This window comes from Rosa chinensis, chromosome 3 (assembly GCF_002994745.2).
Source record: "Rosa chinensis cultivar Old Blush chromosome 3, RchiOBHm-V2, whole genome shotgun sequence".
NCBI classification, from domain to species: domain Eukaryota; kingdom Viridiplantae; phylum Streptophyta; class Magnoliopsida; order Rosales; family Rosaceae; genus Rosa; species Rosa chinensis.
The window spans coordinates 29733828-29753779 of record NC_037090.1 but is presented as its reverse complement, the minus strand read 5'-3'; the positions used below and the strand labels follow the sequence as shown (position 1 = coordinate 29753779).

The 19952-nt window shown below is 38.1% G+C and overlaps 2 protein-coding genes across 31 annotated transcripts; both read right to left on the bottom strand.

Annotated features, from left to right (window-relative positions):
* Nucleotide 1: 1 nt before the first annotated feature.
* Nucleotides 2-8390, bottom strand: LOC112195280 (disease resistance protein RPV1). Of its 28 annotated transcripts, XM_040516596.1 has the most exons (12): nt 8087-8389; nt 7349-7898; nt 4387-7242; nt 3502-3803; nt 3355-3412; nt 3072-3169; nt 2730-2794; nt 2587-2602; nt 2058-2124; nt 1040-1117; nt 583-745; nt 2-444 (listed from the first exon to the last, which is right to left on the bottom strand). In XM_040516596.1, exons 2-4 carry the CDS (start codon nt 7864-7866, stop codon nt 3677-3679), a joined length of 3501 nt encoding a protein of 1166 aa, XP_040372530.1. In that variant the 5' UTR covers nt 7867-7898; nt 8087-8389; the 3' UTR covers nt 2-444; nt 583-745; nt 1040-1117; nt 2058-2124; nt 2587-2602; nt 2730-2794; nt 3072-3169; nt 3355-3412; nt 3502-3676. The 28 variants fall into 28 exon arrangements, with proteins under 28 accessions (XP_040372530.1, XP_024191431.1, XP_024191433.1 ...); XM_024335663.2 differs by lacking the exon at nt 2587-2602 and having other exon boundaries at nt 1040-1126; nt 2691-2794; XM_024335665.2 differs by lacking the exon at nt 2587-2602 and having other exon boundaries at nt 583-661; nt 1040-1126; nt 2691-2794.
* Nucleotides 8391-11290: 2900 nt separating this feature from the next.
* LOC112191512 lies at nt 11291-18037 on the bottom strand. 3 transcript variants are annotated; one of them, XM_040517282.1, is made up of 8 exons: nt 17902-18037; nt 17171-17224; nt 16958-17026; nt 16527-16861; nt 14757-15317; nt 13673-13852; nt 13133-13333; nt 11291-12914 (listed from the first exon to the last, which is right to left on the bottom strand). In XM_040517282.1, exons 2-8 carry the CDS (start codon nt 17205-17207, stop codon nt 11652-11654), a joined length of 2646 nt encoding a protein of 881 aa, XP_040373216.1. In that variant the 5' UTR covers nt 17208-17224; nt 17902-18037; the 3' UTR covers nt 11291-11651. The 3 variants fall into 3 exon arrangements, with proteins under 3 accessions (XP_040373216.1, XP_040373215.1, XP_024186631.1); XM_040517281.1 differs by having other exon boundaries at nt 17171-17368; nt 17902-18018; XM_024330863.2 differs by having other exon boundaries at nt 11291-12911; nt 17171-17368; nt 17902-18018.
* Nucleotides 18038-19952: the final 1915 nt, after the last annotated feature.

Here is a 19952-nt window from a genome sequence, read left to right as displayed (position 1 = left end):
ATTGTCTAAAGAGGAAATTGGCTGTTTTAATTATTTTGCTTATCCCAACTTCAAAGTTAGTGTAAGTAGTTGATATGACCAGATTAAAGCGTCTTAATATACTGAATATTAGACAAACGGGGACTAGGCTTCAATCATATTGACAACTTGATGCTGAATTTAGACACCTTGGCGTGTTTAACATTCCCATCAAATCTGAAAAACTACCACTTTTCATTTCTACTTCAGTGATGACAAGAGCTCTGGATTTGGTCACCATGCCATCTCTTTACAACGTGTTTCAACATCCAGATTCCTCGAATGCCAGGAACAAAAACAAAAAACAAAAGATGGCTTTCAATGCCAGTTCCATGCCAGTCTTCCTCTTTTCCCTCTCATATGGTTCAGAGATTCATTCGATGCGAACTTTTTTCCTCTTCAAGGGAGGTACAAGGAAATCTTCTCCTTCCAAATGATACAAAGACAAATAAGAGTGTCAATATAGTCAATTTAAAATCATGAGAGAAAGAGAGAGAGAGCGAGCAGATACCATGTCAATTTAAAATTATCACAGAATAAAAATATCTCAATTTAGGTACTCACAAGTTCCAATCATGAGATGAAGTAACTATGTTGTTTGACCTTGCACTCCAATCTATCCCAGAAAAAAAAAATGGTCACGCTGTGAATCAACCACCAGTATATTAGTTGTGTCACTCGTGTGCAATGACCTTGCAATAAATGACAACAGATATACCAACCAATCCTTCAACAAAGCAGAGACTATATTAGCAGTAAGAGAAAAGGTAACAAGTTATTTTAATGCCTGTAGCAATTGCAAATTCTCAATGAATGTGCATGAGATATAAGCTTAGATAATCAGACAAAATTTGTAATAAGCTTATATGCATGTATTGACTAGCTTCTTAGGTGGAATACCTATTCTCATTTCTTTTCTTGTGTTATTTTACGAGTATTCCCATCCACCTAGCTAACAATTAATCTAGAATGAAATTCTGTAACGAAGAGAAAACATGCATCAATGTTTCCAGCTGCATACCTAAATGGAGATGACCATCACTTTTCTAAGTGGCTCGAACAAGAGATGATCTTTGTAGTGTATTTTTTCTGCACTAATCTGTTAAAACTATTTAAAAGCTGGTCTTATCAAAACCAACATAGAAGTGCGCTGAACAGAAAGCAAAAAACTGAAACAGACAAATGGTACTGCAAAGTATGTGCAATAAACTATTTGCCTAGCCAAGAAGAAAAACAGAACAAAAAAAGGCTCATCAACTGAAGACGATGGTTTTGGCATTCATGAATAACATCATCATTTGACTATGATGGGTTTGCATCACTTGAATAACATCCATTTTGGGTTTGTTTAGGACTGGAAATATAAAAGTAATAAACAAGAGGATCATCTCAGCTGAAGATTTAAGTCAGCTTGTTCCAAATTGTTAGGTTGTGTAATAAAGTGAAGAAGAGCCCATAAGAACCAAGAGAAAGATTGGGTGATGGAGAATGGGATCAAAGCTGTTTATAGGCCTACATAGTTATAAATATACCCCATAACTCGATGAAATACAATTCATTGGCTCATCAGCTCAACCGCCCAACTTTACTACTTTTGACTCATAAACCCCACAGTTGGTGGCTTCAAATTGCCAAAGCTGCTTGATCTAAACCTACTAAGGCTTGATTTCATTCAGCAAAGCTCATTATCACTCATGAGCAGTCACCTCAACTTTATAAACCTTTTCATCCATCTGCCTACTACAAAGACCAAAATAATGGACATTGTTTTGACATGTAAGTACCACATCATAACCAAACTCTGTAACTGTAAAGCAAAACTCTATCTGGAAATGTGCAAGTCATAATAGCAGCATGTAGTTTGTATAGAAGAAGAAGCAAATCAGAAGAAATCATTAGTTATTCTCAGGACTAAAACTCTGGCATATAAAATGTCTATATATTCCGAATCTCTACAAAATCTTGTAAACAGATCCCAACCAACAACCAGCTCAGAGGCATAAAGAGTTAAAGACAGTGCATGGCTTCCAACTACATACCTCAAGTTGTTCATGAAGCCGCTTTTGGACCTGCAATTGCAATGCTTCAGTAATACCCATACTGCTCCTGCAGGTACACAGGAAAAAGTTTCAAGTTCATTTCAATTTAATAGCTCACAGATAAACCAGTGGACAGATTGGTGAAATTTTTTTTCAGTAGCTACCAATACATTTGAATTCAAAAATTTCTCCAACCAATTAACGAAAATATGGTAATAACAACCAGTACCTAGAGTTGTACAAAAACTTTAGCTTTCTTATATAAAATAGTTTGGTCCTACAAGTGGGATAGTCTCTCAGTTAATCGTGCCCGCTGAAAGTTGCACAATGCATGAAACTTTTCTAACAGACATAGCAATGGTTTCGAAATACAGAACATAAAAGAGGAAAAAAAAGTTTTGAGATAAAAGTAAGGTACATGATCTTCAATTTTCTAGGTGAGAAAAAATACATGTGTTTTTCTATTCAAACTGATTCCAAAGTAAAAGACTAAACATGGGTTTGTAACTTTCCGCAAGAAATTACAAACCTTAATATCAATATCACTGCAATAGTGCACAAGCCACAAAAACCCAATTTGAGATCAAGCCATTTTCACAGACAGAATACGCAAATTTGGTGAAAAAGGAATACCAATCAAAACACCAAGAAAGGTTAACACTCCAAAGCAACCTTAGAAGCAGTACTGAAGAAACAGCAGGGAGATTTGGTGAAGTAGCACTTTTCTGATTTAGCACCTGCAGTCAAAAACAGTCACCTCTGAGCACAAGTAATTTCATATATTAGAAGCTAACAACCGACACAGAATATACTCGTAAGAATCCATAGACAGGTCCAGTCTTGCATTTTCAAGCAATTTCCAAATCCGGAACAGGTTTTTAAAGATCCTGAATTTACAGCAGAAGGATCCAATTCACAACGAATTGATGCTTGGTTTCGAAGAAGATGATATGCATCCACAAAAGGCAGCAAAGGTAAAAAAAAAATATGCCTCAAACTTGGACTGTGACTAACCTCAAAACTTTCTCAGTGTGTGGGTGATTCTTCTTCTTCTTCTTCTTCAGAGTAAGATCAAGGACTCAAAATCGATCAAACCTTTCACCCCGTAATCACTGCAGGAAGAAGAGAACATTTCAATACAGTCAATGATATGCAATTCTCAAAATTCCAAATACATACAACCTCTATAATTCTAGACACAAACTAACAATCAACACTTTGGGTCAAGCCATAATGTAAACTATATTAAGCAAAAAGCCAACAGCACATCAAGATCATACACCAGATTGTGACTAACCGTCGATTACTACTACGACTGCAGGTCTTGAAAACTTGGTGCGTGTTCATGCTCAGATCTAAAAGAAACCCCAAAATCAAACTGAGAAAGAGATGCCAATTTGGGTTTTACCCATTACCTGCAAATTGAAATAGAGAGAATGATTACCCATCCGTGTTGAGCGAATTTGCTTTGCTCAGACTTCGGGTTTTGAAGAGGGTGGCGATTGTGCACTGGTTTCGGAAGATGTGGTGGTGCAGCATGGAGACGCAACGGCAGTGGGCGGAGAGGGTAATTATTATAAAAGCAATATGCCATGGCTGATGGCAAGTAAGTGGAGGCCTCATCCCACATGCCAAAATACCATTAAACACAAGACCATGACGGCAAAACATGCAACTGGCCACGTCACTGGGGCCCTCTTGGTCGAAATCAGTGTTGTCCGCAGAAGTGCCAAAAGTAAGCGCGCACTGAGAATTGGAAAAAAAGCTATAGATCAGACTGGATAAATGAACCAATCATATAATATATCTGAATATATATATGCGGCGTATCACAAATTAACCGAATAACGTATACCTTATTTATCTGTAATTTGTTTTCTTACTATTTATCTGCAATTTGTTTTCTTACAGTAAATGGACAGCAAATTCACCAAGATGCATGCATGAATGTCTCCATGAAATGTCTTCGGTTTTATGTTTTTGCAGAAATATATTGGGCATCAGTTGATTACTAAAATGAGAGAATGAGTGATCATATCATATTAATTATTAATGAGAAAGGAAAAAGCTAGTTACAATTTCTGGGTAGATCATTGAACCCAAAGATTGGCATAGAAGCTCTATATTAGCAAAACACCTTTTCTAAACAACGAAGGCCAACCCTGGCAGCCTGGCTGTCATTTCAAGTAGTTTATTGACTAATCGAACACTTTAAAGATGAGAATTGACAGCGATACATCATTCTGGATGAACTAATCGGATTTATGGGCCTCCTACTAAATATGTCCTTTATACGTACATATATATAGTTTATGACATGGAGACATACCTCATCGAAGGTGGAAAGTGTGAGCGGTAACTCACGGCCTCGATACTACTCCGTAGTGTATCGCTATAACCCCAATTAAATAGTGAGTGTTCGTTGCTGCTGTTGAAACCAGAAGCAGGGATTGATAACTGGGGGCACGCAGAGACATATAAGCGTTCCAATGTAGGGCACTCGATTTCAATATCAATAGTACTGCTGCTTGTACTGGACAGCCTTGTGAGCTTTGGAAGATCTTTTAAAACCAAGTTCTTCAACTGTGGAAGAACGATCCTGTTGCTCTCTATTTCCTCACTCGCTTCAATTATTCTGTCCAAGCTAAAGCAATTCTGTACCACAACGTCTTCCAATTGCAAAAGACATCGAGCTACATCAGATGTGAAGAGATATTCCAGTTTCCGGCAATTAACCAAGGAAATGATTTTGAGACTCTGGAAGATTCCAGATGGAGCAGGACCATCCCATATGTTTATTAAGCTGTCCATGGATTCCAATGAAATCATTCTCAGCCTCGTCAAGACAACGTGTTGTGGTTCATGCCCTTCAAATCCAAACACATATTTCATTTCCTTCATAAGAGAACAACATAGTTCTTCCAGACTCTCTAATCTGTGCAACAACTTTGACGGTAAAAGCGGTTTCACCAAGCAAGGACACATACCCATCATCAATTTCTTTAGATTACGTAGAGAGCCAGGTGGTAATTCACCGACACATAGCTCCTCCAAGCCATCCCCGGAGAATTCCAACTCTTCCAAGTTCTCAAACACAGGTTCATTTGACACCCTAGTCCATGTTATTGTGTTCAACAACACTTCCACATATTCGGAAGATTCTATACACAAATACTTGAGTCCATGTAATCTCCCACAGTCGTGTTCCTCGAGAAGGTTAGTTAAGCCATGGCGACCTCTGTACCATAAATAATCTGTTCTTTCTGTCACTACACTGATGAACCAATCGGGTAAGTTATTCATGGTTTCGACCGTGATCAATGTTCTTGAAAAACGATGTGGGAAGCCCTCGTCATAATCATAAATGCGACAAATGTCCGTGCCGTATCCTTCCATAATTATACAAAACCTGTCCCAATTTGGATTGACCTCAACGTTTTGAGGCAAGCGTTCTGCACCACATACGGAAACCTGCAAAGTGTTTAAACTTGGCAAGCCAATTAACTCATCAAAGCTAGCATTCTTACAAAGAAAACACAAGCAGCCTCCGGCAGCTTTACAACCCCACTTGCCAAAATAACATCTCATGTACAGTACTTCCAATCTATACAACCTTGATATCACTTGAGAGGGAACTGTCTTAAAACGGGTTCCAGTCAAGTCCAACATTCTTAAATTCGTCAAATTTCCAATCTCTTTTGGAAATTTCTTAATAGAGTCACAGTGTCTCATACTAAGAATCTCAAGCTTTTTCAGTTTTCCAAGTAGGGATATGTCAATGATGGACTCGCAATCATCTAAATGCAAAGCTTGGAGTCTGGCTAGGAGACTGAATGATGGGGGCAGTGATGAAATGCCAGTTTTCCTAAGATCTAAGACCCTTAAATCATTGGGGCTTTGAAAAAAGGTTTTTGAGATCTCTCTTATACCATCATTTTTTTGTAGCAATAAAATCTGAAGTTTTGAACATACCAACTTGTTGGGAAGCTTGCAAGTGTTGCTCTCGATTAGTGAGATTGCTGAGTAGCCTTCGTCCGCATCCATCGACCAATCTTTCAAATGACAATTAGTTTTCACCAAAGAGGCGTGGCCATCTACAGAGAGTGCAATGGATATGGCCATATCTCGAATGACATCATGCATCCTTACATATCCTTCTTTTGTCCCATCCAAAAGCAGACAAGAAGCTTTAAGGTATCTAGTAACCGAATGTGCTCTGACTCTGGCATATTCTATTGTGCTGTTGACATGTCGAAACAACCCTGTTCCGAACCCATAGCTCATCAAGTCTTCAACACGGATGTCATAATCTTCTGGGAATAGGCAGCAAAGCAAGAAGCAAGACTTGGCGTCGTCACTGTCAAGGTAATCATAGCTCAACTTAATGCACTTGAACACATCTTTCTCCTCGTCAAGGTTGGCAGGTTGAGACATCTCAAGTTGTCGAGCTGCTAGTTTCCAGTCTTTAAAATCTTTATCTCCAAGTGCCCTCGCAACTGCAATCAATGCAACTGGGAGACCAGCACATTCTCTAGCTACCTTTCTGGCTACTTCATAGAAAGGGCTAGACTTTTGAAAAGACCTTCTTGCCTTCTTCAAAAACAAGTTCCAAGCATCATCTTCTGATAAGATATTGAGATGAATTTTTGCTTGGCTCCCCATGGTATGGCAAACATTCGATCTCCTTGTGGTGAATAGCAGTTTGGACTTGCGGATTTGAAGGTAGTTGTAGCTGGGAATTCCAATGCTTGACAAGTCAAGTGTCTTCCAAATGTCGTCTAAGATTATAAGGATCTTTTTTCTTCCAAGTATCTCCGTCTGCAATCTATCGGCTCGTCCAATATCTGACTCCTGCACCAATGTCAAGCCCAGCAGATCCGCAAGTGCGCCTTGAATATTTCTTGTATCTGGGGTTTGGGATACAACAGCCATAATCACACGATCAAAAAGCCCCATTTTTTGGGCTTGTGCACCGACATGTTTCACCATGGTTGTCTTCCCAACCCCTCCCATTCCATAGACCCCAATGGCAGCGACCTCATCATCTTCTAATGCCTCCATCAGCTCCTTCATGGCTTTTCTTGTTGATTCAAATGCTTCAAAATTGCTGCTCGACATTATTGAAATAGGCCTTACATCACGGCGCACAAGTTCCACAATGCGTTGGACAAGTTCTCTGTCAGACCTACAAGATCAAGAAGGATGTCATCATAATGATCAGGCAAATAATAAATCCAAATGTACGAGTACTCTTAATTGTTGAGTTATTACAATAGTTTCAAAATGCTTACCCAAATTTGTTTGAATCCAACCCAGAGAGATTGGCCACTTGTGTTAAAGCAGCTCTCCACTTGTTCACCTTCTCTGCATCATCATTGCCTTGCCTATACCTCTCTTCATGCTTAGTGAAGGCTTCTGCAAAACTTCCCTTTTGATGTCGCACATGAGAGGGATCCACATTATAAAAAATTGGCAGAAGCAGTGTCTTCTTGGCTTCAGAGCATTGGAGAATCTTTGCAAGTTCATCCAAACACCATGTAGAAGAAGCATAGTTTGGCGATAGAAGAACGACTGCACACCTGGATTCCTCAATCGCTGTTAGGAGACTTGGAGAAATAGGCATCCCTTGCTGAAGCCCTTGGTCATCCATGAATGTTTGTATTCCTCTGGTTTTCAATTCATGGTATAAAGAGGATACAATACCCTTCCGGGTGTCTTCACCCCTGAAGCTGAGAAACACATCATGCTTCCACTGAGGAGCTGATGACGAAGGAAGAGATGAAGAGCTTGTTTGGGAGCTCGAGGCCATTTAAACTAGAAAACAACAGTGAAGAAGCAAAGCTGAAACCAAAGTGAAGAAATTCACAAGAATCAGGTGGTAGGTACAAATCACCAAAAAGAGATGAAGGTTGTAGGAATTGCCCAAAGGAAATAATGATACAGAAAGAGAGTTGGAATTGTTTCCAGAATTCTGCGTGGCCAAACGATTTGAAAGAAGAACAAGAAAACGAAATAAAACTATAACTTACGAGAGAGGGAAGCTGAAACTTAAAAGATGTGTTGTTGATGTATGCTGAAGTACTCCTCAATGCAGAAGCTGTTCGGAAGCTAGCTCCAAGATTGGATTGGAGGATACAACTTACGATCGAAATATCAGATCCACAAGAGACGTGAAATATCCATGTTTCTAATTGCTTCAGCTATTACAGATCCACGAGATTGGATCGAGGACAATATGTTTCTATGGAACACCCACAGAAGGTCAAAGCTCGGGGGATAACATCCTGTTCAGCAGAAAGGTGAATATTCCTCGCTCATTATTAGACAAATCACTTATTCACAAACCTCCTGTAGGGTAAATAGTTTTCAAAACTCTTTTCACTCCGTCCTATCCCTCTCTAGAGGTATTTTAGTGATAGGTTCTATAAGTAAATTAATACATCGAGTAGAGAGCAATTTTTTACTTAAGTAGCCGAAATTCCAATTCTAGAGTGTAGCAGAAAAAGAAGTCTTCTACCTAAATACATTGACCTTGGATTTGGAGGACTGCTTTCTTTCTTTTTATCAAAACCATTTTACGTTCTTTGAGTTTTTATCACAACCACTTTCGATATCACTAGACATGAATCCCGCGCGATGCTGCGGGTTTATTTTCTACCTCATTTTTCTGCGTAAAGTAGCTATTCGAAAAATGATAGCTTACTTTCATGCTGAATATGTAACTAAAGCCTTTATTATTTACAGATACAAAAGTTAGTGTTCTAACCAGACTTGTGTATTTACATATTTCAAAATATGACGAATACTAAAAATTTGGTACTAAACTTGGCCAACTAAATGTGAAACTCGAACACAATAATTTAGAACAACACACAAATTGAATAGGTAGCTTGATGTCCATATCTATTATAGAATTACACCAACAACATCCAAGGTATAGAATTTCATGCAAATACAAATCATGATCATTGGATGGGTGTGATTTTGACGGTAAAGTATGGTTATTCAGAGTCACATCAAAGTAAAAACAAAGACAGAGACTGAATTACAACTGGATAATGTGGCACGTGACAATATCAAAATAGTCATATTTGATGAAGGGGTTGTAATCACCATTGCCCTACAAAAGAGAGAAGACTGAGACTTCACTACCAAATATGTATTACATGTTCTTTGGAAAACTGAAAATCTAATTAGTCTATAGTTAAGAGTACTACATGTGCTCTATGGTTAGTTAATTTCCAAATATGTATTGAAATGTGCATATTATCTAAAGATGACTGACAAAAGAAGCAAAGTGGTAACAAATGGCGTGCATTTCTAATGCAAGCTAAGGTTTCATTATAGAATTAAGAAGGATGTACAAAGAAGCCAATAATAAGAAAACAATAGGCTGATAGACAAACCATATCATAATTACAAATCCAAATCAGCACAGACCAAGTTGCTTGGTCTGAGCTAGATCTTGCATTTGTTCACCCAAAAAAGAAACTAAAAGAGAGTAGGAATGGGGCAGCACTAAGATTAAGTAGGAATATAGAGAGCCTGCATTGTTGAACTCAAGCTAGGGAACAGAACATACAGACCCAACAAAAGGATTAGTTAGTTTCATGGAAATTCAACTCGATCAAAATTATAGATATCAACATATCAGTTGAATGGAATCCAAAAAAAAACAAAAATGAGTTTAATATGTAACTAGTTTGACAAAAAGCCATAAGATAATTAGTAAACAGACATATAAACTCAATGAACAGGGAAATACTTGGATTCTGCAGGAATAGAGAAAGCTTGTATTGTTTAACTAGAGCCAGGGAATAGTTCATACAGACCCAACAAAATCATTGATTAATTATGAAGCTTACCTTGTATACACCATTTGAGAAGTCACTGCTTCTTCTGTAAATAGACAAAAATAAAAGTGTCACCGACTTGAAATGTTTACAACAATTATGGTAGACTGCTCAATGCTTATTAATTTGAAGATGAATAGATACCTTCTTAGAGAGGCCAAGTATTCTTTTAATGTTAAGTATTCAGACACCGGAAATTTTTTAGAAGTTGATGTTCCCCAGTACTTGAGTGCTGCCAAATCATACGGATTCTTCTTCACCATGAGCTCCTGCATATACATTGTACTTTCGAAAAGGCCAACTCATAAGCCCAAATTCTATCGCGGAAAAGACAGATCTGCAATGGTAGGTCGTAAATCACTGGAAAAAAAAAGGGACAAAACCGTCCCTTCAGGCAAACAGTGCTATGAACAGTACCAGCTCTAGGGGCTTTAGTATATGTATAATATCCTTGTAATACGAACAATTCATTTTAAGACCAATTAACTGGTCAATTCACTCTCAATACTCACTAGCTAGGTTTCTTGAATGGCGGTTGAGATCCTTTATTCCTTCCCTAGTCCTCACCGTCCTTTCTCTAAGTTCATGTACAATTTTGTTAATGAACCCACTCTTATGAATTTTTAACGTCCCTAAATTTTCATTTATTTATTATTTACTGTTGATATGATCAAATGAAATTGACAGTATTTCTATTTTCTAAGCCAATCATGGCATTAGCAAGAAATTTAAGTTCCCAAACCTTAAACGTTTGCGGTTGCAGTATATCTTTTATTAAAAGGCCTTGATGGAACTTGATAGGCGTCTTAGTAATAGATAGAATTAGCGGCAATCAGTTTGCAACAAAGTAGGTATTTGCCACCCACATGGTCCAGTTCAGTTGGCAAGTTGACTGTGCTCCTTAAGCAAGTTGAGGGACTTGAGGCAGAGGTCTCAAGTTCGAGCCTTGTGTATGGAAAAGACTATGCAGGGAGGGCAAGCCCACCTATTTGGTGTACTCGATGCCCGGAGGGGGGGTGTCGCTGCGTCTTTGGCGCGGCACTGTGCTGGACTTCGGGTAAAAAAGGCCATTGCGTGCCTCCTTGTGGTCCTTCCCAGTACCTCCTTTTTAAAAAACAAAAAAAAAGTAGGTATTTGCCAGTATGGCCATTCCATGAGTCTCATTATGGCAGAACTTAATTGGAAAAAGCATCCAGTGGATAAAAAGCTCAACTGTTCTAGTTTGCCTTCAATATCAAAACTGTAAATCATCAAACCTTAGAATCTGCTTGATAAGTAAACAACATTATCCGCTTTCACGAGGAACAGATTATATGAACCAAACTAACGAAAACTTCAGAAAAAAAATGACCATGCATGCCAAAAGGACATAAGCCATAACTAACATAAGAAACTCATCTCATTCATTCCTCTTGTATTCAGATGCAAAAACAAAAAGTTTGAGTTCTGAAGACCTGAGGACAAAGGTAACATCCTCACAAAATTCTCAATTTCAAGTCTTCAACACAAATATACCTGCAATATGTGAAGCATAATTTCATGCAAACCTGGTTACCTGAAACTGAAACCTATAGGAGGGAATGACTACTCTCTTTCCTATACTAAAAGGGCATCTCTATAGTCATTGCCTTTCATACCATAGCCGGCCATAGGACATCAAACACACCCAGGGAACACGACTACAAAACATGGGCAGATGGAGAGACCAAAACAAAACAAATATATACGCCTACATCTAAAATTAGTGACCTCTCTGTTTCCTGGCTAGTAGCTCAACCAGCTCCATTTTCTTAAGCTTGGAAAAGCCTTTCACTTCGAGCCTCTTTGCCAATTCCTTCAGTTGACCTACTGTCATTTCCTTCAACCTCAGACTTGGAATAGGAGTTGGAATTGCATACGGAACCAAATTCCTAGCTTGAGAATCATCTCCAGAATAGGGCTTTACGATCAGAGGATCTTCCTCAGTCCAACCATTAGTTGTGTCCCTGTCCTTGTGTAAATCTTGCAAGCCCAAACCTAAAGGCAAATCTTTACTTTCTGCAGGATGTGGGAAAGTTGAAGTCATTTGCCTCTGCTTTTGTGACTTTGCAGCCTCTACAACTTTTGGATCTTCCTTTTCTGGATGCTTGAGATCTTCCTCAATAGAACCATTAGTTGCGTCTGTGTGTGAATCTTGCAATCCCAAAAAGGACAAATCTTTAACCTCTGCAGGACGTGTCAAAGTTGACGTCACTTTCCTCTTCGTTTGCACCTCCCTGTGTAAATCTTTCGAGCCTAGATATCCAGTGCATTCTTCAGTGTCTGCTGTAAATTGGAAACTTGGAGTCCTTTTCCTCTTCTTTTGCAACTGTGAAGCTGAAGTTTTACTGTTACCAAGAGAGGTGGCATGTTCTTTGTCTTCATATTGTTCAAGATGGCCTGATTTTTCACACTGCTTCGAACCAAAAAACTGATTTAACCTAGTATTGTCATCAATTACTTTGGATTTTTGTTCCTTTTGAGCTTTTGAAATAAACGTTGTATTTGAACTCATTTCTGTAGAAGGAAAACATGTTTCTTGGACATTCTGCACAGTCAACGGTAACTTCCTCTTTCGCTTTGGCCTTTGTGGTTTCAAAGCCAGGGGGGGCAAAAGGGGCTTACCATCAAGATCAGCATTCTCATCCTTTTGAGTTTCTTTTTCTGTTCCAAACTGATCAGAATCTTCCTCATCAGTGATCCGGCCTTGAAACTTGACTGTTTGTCGATGATTTCTTCCATTCCCAGCAGTCTTTAAAGACTTATTTGGACAGCCAATCTTGTTACCCAGAGTCATCTTTGATTCTTTAATGCCCACTTTTAGTGCAGTTTGCGGAACAAAGTCAATTAGCTTTTGCTCTACATCACCTTTTGTCGGGCTTAAAGCACACAATCTGGATTCCAAACATTCATCACTCTTCTTGATGCCAGCTGATTCTCGCAAAGTATCTTCAGCACCATACTTAACAAGGGAACATGCAGGCTGCTAATTGAAAGAGAAACATGTCTTACAAGTGAATGTTAGGAACAAGGGGTAAGTTGAACTATAACTTGTGATCCCTTGCAGTGTAGTCAGTCTAGTACTATAAAGTGCAGGTGTATACACAAGGATAGTTTTCCTAGATGTTTCAACTTTTTGTGTACCATAACTATCATAGCAATTTGAGTGTATATCAATTACAGAAAAGAGAAAGCTTGTCATACCTTTTTGGTATTTTGAAGGGTTGCCTTGATTTCAGGAGTTAAAGATGACATCAAGGTTTGACTTCTAGCTGTAGCAGTAGAAAGCTGTTTGCTTATTTCATCACATCCATTTTCTGTCAAAATAGGCATGCATGAATTTTTCACCTCACTGGAACAGCCATTTCCATATATAAGAGAATCGCTGGCAATAACATCTGGGGGCTGTTCAATTTAAAATGAAACCACAAAAGAGATACAAAATGTTAGGATCTGCTGCAGAGCTATTACTAGTAGGAGGAATAAGTTGGACCAGGACCACTTAATACTTCAGTTCAATTAACTTTTGAGAAGGATACTTCAGTTCAATTGCAGTATGTCAAACACTCAAACATTTGAGGCCTAGAGAAAATACAGGCATGTTTCCAATAGAAGTAAAAAAAAATGATGATTATATAGGCTATGTAAGTATGTTATTCACAATAGCCTGCTGACATACATTAAAAACAAACAAAAGGCCAAAGGCATAATAGAAACAAAAAAAAACAAAGGTGCTGCAAGTACCTCAACCGTTTTACTGACATCTGATTCATGTCCATCAGGCCTCTGTGAAGTACCTATATTATCTGCTGTGGGTATCAAAGAGTGCTCTACCACCTCATCAATCAATTTAGAATCAAAACTTTCTTGGCTTGTCTTCTCATCAATGGAGCTGACACTAGTTGAATATTTTGCACTCACACACTGTTTATTGCAAGAAAAAACGAATTACGCCCAGACAGTAACTGGTATGATGAGTAACAAATTACGAGTATAAGTTACTAAGAGATATTCATAGAACTGGTAAAGGTATTCAAAAAAAAAAAATTCTGAAAATTACTTCACGTTAGAATCTCCAGCACAAGTTAAGAAATTAAAGGCAAGTATTGTTCTGTAGAGCAATACACTGTTTGTCCAGTCACACAATTTCTAGTGGTTATGCAATTCTCAACTCTGCTTATTCTCAAGATTGAAAAATGATATAAATTCTTACTTAAAGATGAGTACTACAATGCAAATACCAAGATATATATATATATATATATATATATATATATATATATAACATACACACACATACATGTGTTTAGGGTTTAGGGTTTAGGGTTTCACCAAAAAAAAAACATGCACACACATACATGTGTTATTGTATAGCCTTCTCTGCATTGTATAGATCACAAGTTCTTCCAACGTGAAATTAGATTGAAAGTGAAAGAAGAATAGTGAAGCGTTCTGAAAGAGATGAAGTGCTTAATCAGGGTGATTGAGTTGTGGGTGCCACTGGAGATGTAGTTGAAAAAAAAAAAAAAGTATATACAATATATAGGGTGGGGCTGTATGGAGGGCCTTTAAAGTGAGGACTTTTAAATCAATGGTTGGATCACTTGTATGTTGAAGATATAATATTCAATTCAAATTTGAAACACTCATCCAACCACTGATTTGAAAGTCCTCATTATATATACACACACACATGCGCGCCTGCAGCATGCCATGTCTACAATTGCATCTCCAATGCTCAAATGCATTCAGTTTTTGCGCTGATTAATCAAAAAAGAGATCACAACCACAGAGACAGAGAAGGGGGGGGGGAGAGAGAGAGAGAGACCTTAACTTCTGAATTTTGCATACGATTTCCTTCATAGTGTGAAGATGCAGTTGGAATCATTTCCTTTTCTTCAGTAAGAAAACCTAGTCCTTTGGCCTCCCATGGCCTAGTGCTTTCTGAATCACAACTGCTTGTTGTTTTCTTGTCAATGTAGCCAGCTGTAAGATTCAAAGAATCTGGGCTGGAGCCCATGATACTAGTTTGTGCAGGCTGTTTGTTGTTGATCATACATGATGATTCCTTTTCTTCAGGAACTACACCATGACCTTTTGCCTCACACTGCCTACTGCTTTCTGTACTACTTGACGTAAACTTCTTTTCGGTGAATCCAGCTGCAAGTCCCAAAGAATCAGAGCTGGAATTCAGAGTAATAGTATTTGCAGGCTGGTCATTGTTAGAAGTCATTCTTGATGTTTCCGTTTCTTCAGGACCTTGTCCTTTGGCCTCCGATTGCCTACTGCTTTCTGAATTACTCTCGCTTGACGTTTTCTTGTTGTCAGAGTAGCCAGCAGCAATTCTCCAAGATTCTAAGCTGGAATCTATGATCTCAGTCTTTGCAGGCTGTCCATTGTTAAACATAATGTGTCAAATGAAGGCAATAGGACAATCAAATTAGAGCATTCATATCTGTATACTCCTATAGATCATGACTGACAAAGGGCTTGATAATTGATTATTTGATCAAACAAAAGTTTTTTAAGTCCATGTGACTTGTGTTGATCTCAAAACACATAGTTCACTCTAATAAGTTAAACTTTAATCTACTCTACAGATAGATTATGAAATGAGAAAGTAAATCATATGAATACTAAAAATTAATAAATAATAAATACAAACATCATTCTGTGGATGGAGTGTACCTATGTTTAAAATTATAAAGCAGATGAGTGGGTTTAAGGTACCAAATGCAGATCAACTTAGTCTGTTTGTCAGGATCAGATAGCTTCATCTAACACTGTGTAAATGCCAAACTCGAATCTTGTATTTGAAGAAAACAATTCCCATCCCTTAATAGTCATTTGTGATATCCAACACCACAATAAAAAAATTAAAGGTCCAAAACTCTTTTACCAGTTCATATCTCCCTCTATGACAGTGAACATGCATGTGCACAGGCACATAAATGCACAAAGCATAGTATAAAGTACTACACCAGATCCCTAACAAAAGCTACTAAACTGTAAACACAACTCTGATGCTCTAATTTTTAAAAAGCTGTCTACAACAATCTACTAGAAATCAGTTAATTGAGTTCTTGACTGAGTCTAGTAATTTTTTCTTTCTTATGAAAAATTACTCCAGTCATTCTTGCATCTAAAAGCCATGTAATTAAAGAAACTGAACTGAGCCACCATATAGATTCAATATGGTTTGATGCAGACCCATCAAGATTCAAGACAATACCAGTTTTAGAGAAAAGAGGTTTTGAAATAAGGCCAAATTTAGTCTGAGGCTGCCTTGGGACCTTGCATGCCTGTCTATTTGACATTGAGTTCTACCGCTAGCTGTTTTTGCATATATATGGTGCTAAAAACTGCAAACTATGCTACATTGTAAGCCATCACAAACAGGTATGAAAATTAATACATGTTTAAAGAGGATAACATGAATGCACAACTATATGGTCTCAAAGAATCAATCAACTAACTTGTCATTGGCAGATCATGTGACAATATAAAGGCATCCATATAACCATGCTTAGTTCTGATCGCAAGTTTGCAGTTGCCTGCTTATCAATGTTTTCAAGTAAAGACTAGATTTAAACGTCACCTGCTCATCTTTCTCCACGACGTATTTTCGAAGAAGATCCTTCATTATCTCGTCTATACTCTCTGCAGGTTCTGTATGCATCAGTGACTGAACCTCAATATTATTCTCATCTTTATTTCTCAAGTTCTTAAGAGAACCGTCAAGGAAAGCAATCTTTTCTCTCAAAGCACCACAACATGTGTCAGACCATTCTTCATGTTTAGCCCACGCTAGTTCGCTTTGAAGAGTCACCAAATCCTTTTCGAGTTCATCAATTTCAGTATCGGTCTTTGCTATCAATCTCCCTACTACTTCTAAACAAAGTTTCTCATTTAGCGCATTTTCTTCTATAACATCTATAAACCATATGAAAAGGGAGTGTAAACATCATGGTATAACAGGCAGAACAGGGAACACCACCAACCTAAAAGACATGAAGGAAATATACGTACCATGTCCATAACCAAAGTAAAAGTCACACTGCCATTCAGATTCCGGGAAGTAAGTAGTCCCAAGTTCAACTGAAAAGCACGTTCAGTTACAACTAACATTATCAGAACAAGATAAGTTTCTACAGTCAGGTATCTCATACAAGATGTACAACAACGTATTCATAGTTTCTTGAAACAGTTTAACCAACAAGGTACGAAAGAGGTTTGACAAACCTTGAGGAGGTGACGGACCCCAGAGATCCCAAGCCATGAATTGCAAGAAATATCCTAAAATGCAGATAATACAATGTCATGACTCATGATTCCGTGACCAGGACCATGAGAGCAAGCACAATAGTTTAATTTTACTAATCTGATATAGACGTTACACGCAAAATGCTAACTCCATAGAATCCGTGATTCATAAATAACCTGATGAGTACAGACAAGATTGCGTTGATAAATACATGGAAAGATGTAAGTGATTAATTGGGATTAACTAACAGGGTTCAAGTTCAACATTAAGTTGAGATTATGAAGCTAATCAAGTCCACATACCCAGTAGCTTATTTTACCAAAAGAGGGGCCTAATTCATGATCAAACAGTAGACCCACCTCAAAGATGGAGACTTTAAGCAAAGAATCAACACAGGGGACTTAAAGAAGTGAAAATATAAGCAACAGTTAAGTAAGCCACCATGGTTAAAACAGAACATAAATCACATACTAACAACAAACAAGCCGCAATGTAAAAGAAAAGGAAACAACTTTACAAAAGGCATTCAAGGAAAATCCGAGTTGCAATGATTGATGCATACCACCATGAATGGTGACCCAAAATTGATTAAAAAAAAATAGGTGAGGAACATGAAAATGAAAGCTTTCAAGTGAATATTGAACCAGAGATGGAATGTAGGTTGATAATGAAAGCAAGAATGGGAGGAAGAGGAAAATTGAGACAGTACCTGAGGGGAAAGCGAGAGAAAGAGAGAGAGAGACTCCGAGTGAGTGAGTGAGCGTGGTGCCTAGGGTTTCGTGATATTGAAGTTAGCAAAGAGAGAAAAGCGACTCTCTCTTTCTCTGGGCTTGGGGACACCAAATATGAAAGCTGCCGCTTGAAAGCGACCAACTAGAAATATGAGAGTTTTTTTGTTTTGTTTTTACTAGAAATGTTATTACTTTTTCTTTTCTTTTTTATATAAAAAAAAAAAAAAAAACTTTAATTAGATATTAGTGCCACAAGGGAAACCATTGTTTACAATATGAAAGAGAAGGGCTTTTGATGCTACACTAGGGATACCATTGGTCCGTTGAAGACTATTACAAGAGGAATCTGCCACACAAAAGTCGCTTCTTTTGTAAATATTAATAAGAGAAATTCTTAGGTAGGGATTTCTCTACCACTTGACTTTAGGATAAGCCAATTAGAAAAAAGAAACTTTTTTCTTTTTTTCGAAACTGTCCCTATTTTTTTAAAGTAAAATACCCAAAATACCCTCCTGTAAATGCCTGATAGGTCAGTTACACCGCCACGTGGTGCGACTGACGTACGTAAGATTCTCTCTATGAATAAATAAGATTGAATCAAACGTAGCTGCAAGATGTCTAATGTCTTTTATAATCTTTGTCAACCTTCATGGCGTTGAAATACTATTTTTTCGTTGGGATTTTTGGGTGACTCTATTCAGACCTTATATATTGTCATTTGGACCTAATATTATTTTTGAATATTTCAAAATCTTATTTCTCCCTCTTTACAAACTTAAAAATAAATAAAGAAAGTTTGAAATTGAGACTTCTGACCTAGCACTTTCGCTCTGCTAGGGTTTATCGTGGACGGCCGTCGACCACAATTCTTTAGGCCTCGGCCTACTCCTTTAATGGGGATTTCCTCAGGCTTCGGCCTCCTTATTCTCTTGGTTGCAATTGTTGCTCCCAAGTTATTCGTTGGTTTGTTGCTTGTAAGCGATGGAGGTCACTCAGGCGTGGTTGGTTTGGCGGTGCCAACGAAACCGGACTTTGGTTGGATGGACAGAGTTGGTGATGATGGTTGTTGGGAAGGGTAGGATCCAGGTAGAAGGTCGGATCTGTTGTCTTTCATCCATGGTGGCTTCAAGTGGTTGTCTTCATCTTGCGACGACAACGGTGTTTCAAGGTCTTTTAGGGTGGGCTTGCTTCTGTTCTATCCGTGTCAGACAGGTTTGGGTATTCCCCTACTGATACTGTCGGCGATCCAAGGGATTTGTAATTAGTTTTGGCAGATATAGGGTGCACGAGGTTGACCTCGTGTGGTGATGGCGGAGTACTTTCAGTCATGGATGGTGGTGAAGTTGTGGTTGGCCTTAGGATCAGTGACGGAAGTGAGCCTGACGGCGGTGGCTGCTTTACTGGTGGCGGCGGCATTGCTGGGGCAGAGGTTACTAGGGCTTCTCCAAGCTAGGCTGGGGATTGGGTCTTCCTTCTGTGGGCTTGGGTCTATTTAGTTATTTGGTATTACTCTTTTATCTTAGAATTGAGCATATCTTCTCTTTTACAAAAGGAGGATAGGTCAGTTTTCTTTTTTTTTAGTGTGACAGATCGACAAGAAACAAGCTGCTTCTTGGTTATTTATTTGTTCTTGGGGTGGTTATGTTTTCTTGTTTTTGTGCTTACCCATAAAAGATGGGTGTGCTGAGTGGTATAGTTGTGCGAGAGGTGTGCTAGTATAGTGTACTCTATGTAATGACTTATTCTGACAACCCTAACGGGCAAGTCATTATTGTACTGTTTGCTGAATTGCATAATGGATAACCTTTTCAACTCAAAAATTTAAAAATAAATAAATAAATAAATAAATTTTAGTTGTTCTCGTCCCTCTCCCCAGATATCCCAGTTCCTCTATCTCTTTTTTCTCTATCAAATCAATTGAAATCAAATTTAGGAAAAGTGCATCGGTGGGTTTAATAAGCCTTACTAAATTTATTCTCTTATTCATTTAGAATAAAATATTGACATTTGAGCAAGAGATTTACCAAAG